General features: G+C 38.3%; 1 protein-coding gene across 2 annotated transcripts; it reads left to right on the top strand.

Annotated features, from left to right (window-relative positions):
* The first annotated feature begins 2,758 nt into the window (after window positions 1-2,758).
* Window positions 2,759-4,399, top strand: LOC306786768 (galectin-2-like). Of its 2 annotated transcripts, none has more exons than XM_079281623.1 (5): window positions 2,759-3,054; window positions 3,406-3,492; window positions 3,637-3,716; window positions 3,845-4,016; window positions 4,193-4,399. In XM_079281623.1, the coding sequence occupies exons 2-5, from the start codon at window positions 3,490-3,492 to the stop codon at window positions 4,337-4,339; spliced, it is 402 nt and encodes a 133-aa protein (XP_079137749.1). In that variant the 5' UTR covers window positions 2,759-3,054; window positions 3,406-3,489; the 3' UTR covers window positions 4,340-4,399. The 2 variants fall into 2 exon arrangements, with proteins under 2 accessions (XP_079137749.1, XP_079137748.1); XM_079281622.1 differs by having other exon boundaries at window positions 3,401-3,492.
* Window positions 4,400-8,412: the final 4,013 nt, after the last annotated feature.

The following is an 8,412-nucleotide window of genomic DNA, read 5'->3' as shown; positions in this document are numbered from 1 at the left end:
TGGAGATTGGGGGTGAGAGAGAGAGAGCACAGAGACAACAACACGACACGTAACACTTTCAAAACAAAGTGATCAAGCTCTCCGCATAACGTCCGCTCCAACGTTGAAGATGAGGGTAACGACGGATGGATGTGAAGCCGAAGCTCGTTTTCGGTTCAGTGACGATGTTACTGAAATGTAGCCCTCTGACAATTGTGCACTTGAGGTCGACTCTTCAAATATATATATATATATATATAGACCGCTCTCCAGTGGCCTCAGTCTGGAACTGCAACTCACTAAATTCATAAAAATAGCATCAATGCAGACATGGCAGTACTTCCGGCAGATACCTTCAAAGGAAAGTGACCAAGCTGTCCGTCATCTCCACCTAGTGTCCACTACGACCTGCAAGACGATGGTCACATATGGAGGCAGCCTTAGTTAGTTTTTCGTATGTGATTCCAAATACACTCGATTTAACCTTAATCTTCACTTTGTTTCAAGGCAGCCATAGAGTAGTGCAAACGGACTTGGCAATAAACTGTTTCTGATTCAGAATCGTGGATTTTGTCGCCCTCCCGTGGTCACTATGTGGAACTGCAAGAAATTAATAAAGACAACGTCATTGCAGACATGGCAGCATACTACCACTTCCGGTATATACTTTCAGAATAAAGTGGCCAAACTGAATATCTAGAAACGACAACATAAATCAATCGTCTTCGTAGCTACAGTTCATAAAGTTCATGAGGGAAACTACGACGAGCAAGGCGGTCATGTGACAATGTTACTGATAAGTAGCACAATTATTATTTTACTGTAACAGTTACGTTTCACACTGATAACTAACTTGAGTTCAACTTTTACTGATATGTAGGGCAGACAGTAACCATTGTCCACCAATACACATCTGTATTGACATCTGTGTTATTCTCACTGATGAACATATGGAGTTTGAGTTTTAAGTTGTAATATCTATACAACTATCATAGCATATAATGCTAGATTATTCTAATTGTTTGGCCCCTATATTTTGAAAGTATTTATCAGATCAGATCTGCATTGAAAGGGCTCCTTGATATTCATGATGATCAACAGGTCACATTGTAATCGTAAAATGAATCATTAAAGAGACGTCCAGCGTTATTGTGAACAATAGCCCTGTGGTGAAGCCTGACCGGAGTGGCTTCTGAAGTGGTAGGAGGCAGACACGAGAGACTTTGTCCAGATAACAAAAAGGTGTTTTATTTACAAAAGTGCCCTGCTACATGTGTAACCAAACGTATATACAAACAAAGCAAACAGTTAACTTAACTGAATAAAACTCAACTCATCATAAAGTAACATAATCACGTGCACACAGCTACACACTAATCTTCCTTTCTCCCCTGTTCAGTCAAAGTCATCTCGTTATATAGAGCCTTCTATCAGCAGGATCTAGTTCCTACCATGAGTGCAGGTGAAACCGATTACTGACTCCAATAGTTAACAGATGAAAGCTATACCTCACAGCACCCCTTTAGGTAGCCAACTATTTGATATGCTTCACAATTTGCTATAAACTCACAACAATGTAAAACAGATCACAACTAGCCTACAAATCTGCCTGTACATACTCCCCCCATACTTGGTTTGACCCACTGACATCACTGATGACATCATCCAGTGTATAAATAGAGGAAATGGTTGGGTGCCTCCCCCTCTAACCTCTAGAACACATGGTGGGTATGGTACACAAACAATTGACAAGCATGGTTTAGATTTATAGATCAGTGTAATATGGGGACGAATGTGTGTTCTCACAAGCCCAATAATTCATATTAAAGCAATGTTCTTTAATTGATCGGATCAACTTAACAGACTGGTTGAAAACGGACAGTGTACTCTGGTAGTGTTTTTGCTCTATTGTAATTTTTACAAAATTAGTTCAACAGCAATGATTAACTCTTGGACTCTAGCACTACTTTTAGGCCTCTGCTTGAAAATTGCATACCCATGCTAAAGAGAGCCGATCTGTAGCTACAAGGTCTATTTTAATAATGTTGATGGTATAATACAGGTAACACTTGTGAGATGTGTTGAAATGTGTGAATGTTATGGATATGTTACTGGTTAATAGTGAATGAAGATGACATACAGCTCAAATTGAAAAGTTTCAGGTTCGCCTGGAAAAAAAAGCACTTTAATTGGTATTATTTCTTTGAAAGAATGCAGATCCAAGCCTAAAAAATACTCCACAATCATAGCACAACATGTCTGAAGTCTCCACAAACAAATTGTATGTTGATTGAGTGAAGCAGGCCAACGTAATAGAGGTTTGAGTACGGAGAGGTCAGGCAGGGTCAAACCAAATTCAAATTTTTGGAACTAGCTGTTGTGCTGTTATATTCCAATTTTATATACGATATATTTCACTTGTTTTATCACTACTGGTATTCAATCTATCCAGATACAGCAGTTTGGCATCATTTTGAGCCATCTTGGGCTCTCATATCTCTCCTCCCATGGAATTTTCTCGTCTGTGTCTATGTAGCCTTTTCTAAGCCTATGATTGGTGGAGTTCAGCATGTGACACCTTGTGCAATGCGGAAGAGACTCAGGAATGCAGTAGGAGGGTTCTTGAGTAGATTGACTGACTTTTTAGCCAATAAAATTCCAAAAACGTGCCGTGCCAGAGCATAAAATGATTCGCCGAACAGTAAAATGCCGACCACTCGTCATACTTGCACCCAGAAGCGCCATTTTCCCCACACACACACAAAGGGACACGGAGAGAACACGGCTGAAATGCATTACCGTCAATTTCCAGTGTTTTTCTTCCAGAAAATCATCTCAAGGATACGATGCGTTTAAATTGTTTTGCTGTGGAGCGGTTTGTTGTTCGTTGGCTTTCTGGCTGTAACTATTTAATGGTTTCACGGAGAGGAATTATGAAGCTGTGGATGGATTCGCGGTTGAATCCTCGTGCTTTGTGATCTGTGCATCGGCCATGATAGCGGCTAACGTTGTGTTGGGATATGCAAACGGAGTGCATAGGTCGCCGATTCGTGGCGAAAAATACGTGATATTGTGGTAAATCTTCTAGTTGCTTATATTAGTTGTGTGTAATTGTGTTTGGAGTGTGTAGAAAGTGACTTAAGTTACATGATAGTGTTGCCCAGATGTTGCTGTTTAATCTGGTATACAACGTGCATACATGCAAAATATTCGCTCTCGATATGTACATTTTTTCGACGACATGTGCTACCCCCCTTGAGCACGGAGCCCCCAAATTTGGGGGCGTCGTGTATAATAGAGCAGTGCATCTGCATTGAAAGGGCTGCTTGATTATCATGGTGATCAACGGGTCACATTGTTACGGTGACCCGTCCTATCACTGAATCCTTTGTGCGTCACATACTTTCTTGTTGTCTTCCAGGGCAGAAGACTGCTTGTGTGCAAACACCATCTTCTTACATCTTCCATTTGCTCCAGGACTGTCCACCATCACCAGCACCCAACAGGAGCATGGTAAGTTTGACTGCTTTGTTCTTGCTTCTATTTGTCTTTGCTTCTGTAATGTGTAGAATACAAATGAGTACCATTGTAACAGCAATCTTTTATTTTCTAATTAAATGGTTTGTTAATCCTGAACTGCAAAATTGTGTTTCTCAGCAACTTGAATTGAAGAACGTGATTATAAGAGCTGGAGATCAGCTGAAAGTAAAGGGGGTAATTCCACATGATGCTGACGGGTGAGCCAACCAAACTCATAACATTTGTTTCATATTCGCTTCTTCACTGAATAAAACGGTGATATTTATGCTGTGCAAACACGTCAATAGTAAGACTACATCTATTGTATAATCTCTGATCCACTCAGATTCGAGATCGATCTCGGCTGTGGTGCAGAGGACCTGGCGCTGCACTTTAACCCTCGTTTCCATGACGACACTGATGGAGCCGTTCTTGTTTGCAACTCAAAGGCTGCTGGTTGTTGGGCCGACGAGAAACGGGAAATACACAACCCCCTACAGAGGGGAGCAGAAGTCAAGGTGAGGCAATCTGACTGAAGGGAGAGAGACTGTGTGTGTATGTTGTAAAAAAAATCACAAGAAACTCATTTCCTCACTTACCTTTAGTGATATTTATCCATGCAGGAAGATGTTGTTTGCAGAGATTTTGAGATGTCTGCTAAAATAAAGGTTTCACTGTATCTTTTCTCTTTCAGATGGTGTTGAAGCTGACTGGAGACATGTTTGAAGTGGAGCTTCCTGATGGACATGAAGTACAGTTTCCCAACCGTAATAAGATGAACATCATCAGCTACATCAAAATCACAGGAGACTTCAAACTGACTTCCTTAAAGATCTGCTAAGAGACACAATTGCTGTTGCACATGCATGACATGTTTATCCGTTTGGTTAAAGACAAGACTTTGAGACTTCAGTGATTGTAAGAAATATGAATCACTATGAGATGTAGATCTTCAGTGAATTGGAAATGTAAAAATGTCCTGTTGTGCACAAGAATATAAAATGTTTCTATTCAAATTGTCTTGTGTTATTGTCTTTGATGGGTTGAGGCTTAAAACACTAACTTTACATAAAATATCAGTCTAGTTGTGAGAGAGCAGCAGACCACGAGACAACAAATCACTCTAGAAATAGTAACAGCCCACTGAGATTACCTGTGTAGCCTGTCAGTGGACTTCTGCTGCCTTCTGTGACCGAAAAACAAACTGTCAAGAGAGGTGACCTGAGATGGCTTCGTGCACATAAAGTAATATCTAATAGGACCAATGTGTCACTTTTATCAGAATACACAAGGATCTTTATAGTTATTACTGATTCAACTCTATCTCCATAGAATGCATCATTGGGAGTCATTTGATCTGACTGATGCCATTTCAGTTTAGGTAGTTCTGTTTCACAAAGTTCTCAGTTTTTGCTCCGTCCAAACAATCTCAGTAAGATCTCACTCCAAATCTTTGCTCTTCTCACAAATTCTTTATCATTTGATCAACTTCATGTTCTGTGTTCCCTCTTCATTTTCTTTATCGGTGTCCTTATTCATGTTTGCAACGGACTCTTTATTTCGCCGCTTCACATGACACGTTCATCTGCATTTTCACAAGACAACAAATCCTTCAAGATGAATTAAGTTCATGACGACCATGGGTTAATCTTAATGTTGGTATTGAATATCCGGTGTTCAGATAATTAATATAATCATCTGTGGAAGTGTCATGGTGATATTTATTAGTTAAAATCTTTACCCTGTTCATCTGTAGCGTCTCCCCTTAACTACTGATACCTATTCTATTAATACAGGGTATGTATGACCCACCGAGCAATAAGCTGCACGTTTGTGAGGAATTTAAGAGATAATTTCTACTCTAGTTATTATTTAACTGTACCTATTATATTCCTACTATTACAGGATACAGTATGACCATAACTGAGCAAAAATTTGGACATTTCAGAGAAGATGGAGGGCCTTTTGCATCTCTCATCTGATGTGATTTTATTTCAAAATGACTATTGCCAACAGGAAAACTACAATTGTTCCCTCATGATTTTGTTCAATTACATTACGTTACTTAGAAACTATACGGTATGTGCAGCTGTTATCTAAAGCACTGGTATTTCCCAAACTTTGTTTTCTGTGGACCCAGCTTTTGAAAATGACAAACCATTGTAGCCCAGTTCACAAAAGGCCTCATCTATTAATCGTGAGAAGAGCAGATTTGTGCCTAAGTGAAAGTTCCTGACCATGTTTACTGCCACACAGACTGCTGCACCTTGCTTCTACATGAAACTCCACTCATGTTTTTCTTAGGAGCTTGAATTGAAGAACAGCTGAAAGAGAAAGGAACCATTTTTTCTGATGTTAGGTGGTAAGGTCTCAGCTCTTTAAAGACAACTCTTTAATCTAGTCACCATTTAAAAAGTTAGCCCCAGATGTGAAAAGTGTAGTTTCCCCCGGAAAGGAACCAGGTGTGTGTTTGTTTGTGTTAAAAAAAAGTGAGACTGAAGCAGATATCGTAACATAATTATGTTTACCATATAATCCTTGTTTGATAATATTTGTTTTTAAGCACTGAACAAACAGAGGAAGGAGAAGAACCTCTCCTTTAACCAACTTGCTGAAAGGTACCGGTCATAGTTCGGTCTTAAAGGACCAGTGTGTAGGATTTAGTGGCATTGAGCGGTGAGGTTTTAGATTGCAAGTGAATACCCCTCTGCGCACCCTTCCTTTCCAAGCATGTAGGAAACATTTGTGTCACGAAATTCAATCTGCCACTTAAAAGTAAAAACTGTAGAAACTTTGCGGTGCTGTTGGAGTTGGATTTATCATAATATCACAATCAACTATATCTATTTGTTTAAATATATCTAAATGTTTGAAACTCACATATATCACAAACGCATATTGAGAACTAGTGTGAATAAAGTGAGGTCTGAATAGGTCAACATACAGCCTGTTTGCCTTAAGAAAAGATCAGAGTCTCTTCTAGAAAAACAACTGAGGGGGCGTAGCAGGTGCATAGTGAGACTGGCGTTCCTACTACACAGGCTGGCATGCATATGGTAAGACTGTCATGGAAAAGGCAAGAGAAGGCCCTGGTGCTGTGAGAGGGAGAGCTGGTATGAAATAAAAAAGAGTCATGTTATGCAAGGCGGCACCAGGGAAAAGGCTTTTAACTCCCACTAGAAAGAGAACAGTAGGGGAACAGTAGTTTAGACTTCAACAACTGGCCCGATCTGAACTTATTTTCCACAATAGTGCAACATGCTAGGCTCTGTGAAAAAGACCTGATCCTATGTAGATATGAAGGGCTCAGTCGAATCTAGCAAACACACAATTGATAATAATAATATCATATTCATACAGTCAAAGATGACAACCCATGTTAGCAGGTTTTTTGTTGTTTTCTGAGATTTAATGATACTAGAAATACTAGAAATGAACGCCTCCCGGTTCTATGCCTCTGCCAACCAGTCATGTTAAAGTTTACATCCATGTCTGTTTAAAATGTCATCACTTCCATGATTTTATCTTATTCGACATTTGTGTGAAATTGTCATATTTACGGTAGCTTATGGATACTTGATTTAAGGCCAAAAACGCATTTTGTGACCACCGAATTGACATCAAAATCTGATCAGTTCATCCTTGTGTTCCTGGGATATATAAATTCATGATAAAGGAGAGGATGTAGAGACAACCCAAACATATTATGCCTCTGGCCATGACTGTGGCTGGTGTTGAAGCATAAAAACCTTAAAACAAATACACTACAGTATCAGAAATAAATGCACTGTAGTATTTGGCAGACTTAAAGGAGTACATTTATCATAAACACTAAGAAACCTGGAATTTCAGGAGATATGAAGAAGTTATTTTTATTGAAACATAACAAGTTAAACTCAACAGATTTCTTCTCAATGACTTAAATTGTTTAAATCTGTTTACATCACTCTTGGATGTCAGAATAGAATACAGTAAGTTTCTAAATAAAAACATCAAAACTCAAACTTGTGTGGAAATAACAGATTGGTTTAAAGGAGATAAACAACACAACTTAACACTTCAATACTGATTTATGAATAATTATGTAAAAACAAGTATTATGATTTTCAGCAGTGTCGTGGTTATATTGTCTAAATCACAGATTGAATAAAAACAATAAAACTCATACCTGTGTGGATATAATAACCGATTGGTTGAAGTGTGATTGAAATAACAAAACTTAACACTTTATATACTTTAGAAACATAAAGCATTCTTCACCAGTTATGTTTGAAATATTCTTTTAGAAGTTGTCATAGCAAACAGAAAACCTGATACTTCTTCAGGCTTTTACAGTTTCTCAACAGTCACTCTTTGGTTCTACTTCACTTTGCAAAATATTCAATATGTTTTGGCAGCTACAAGCCAATGAGCATCTCAACAAAACAATTCCCACAACAAAACGTACGCCATGCAAAAATACAAACATACAATATTCATGACAGTATTTTCAGTTGCAAATTTAAGAAATGAATCATACAGGTTAACAAAGAATTATGGCGCCATTAGTTATTGCTAAACAACTCTTTCCTCGAGTTTTACTTCATGAAAACAATTTTCATTTACAGAAATCCTCACAGACCAACTTTGTAGATGAGTCATTGACTTGAAATTAATATTAATATTTTGATGTTTGTGTGACTCACTAAATTCTCCACATTACTATTGTTCTTGTGCACTTTTTGTTTTAAGCGTCAGTTTGCATAAAGTAATTTGATTCCTGTGAACCAGTCTAATCACGTGTAGTTTGTAATGATTCATTGACACATTTATTATTCACACAACTTCCCCCGTCAATGGAGAGATAATCAAACATCAATGAATGTTGTTTTATAGGAATCTGATTAATGAATAATCATGTGAAAACCAGTATCA

The sequence above is a fragment of the Melanostigma gelatinosum genome (assembly GCF_949748355.1).
Source record: "Melanostigma gelatinosum genome assembly, chromosome: 13".
In the NCBI taxonomy this organism is placed as follows: domain Eukaryota; kingdom Metazoa; phylum Chordata; class Actinopteri; order Perciformes; family Zoarcidae; genus Melanostigma; species Melanostigma gelatinosum.
This window is presented reverse-complemented; position numbering and strand designations above follow the sequence as displayed.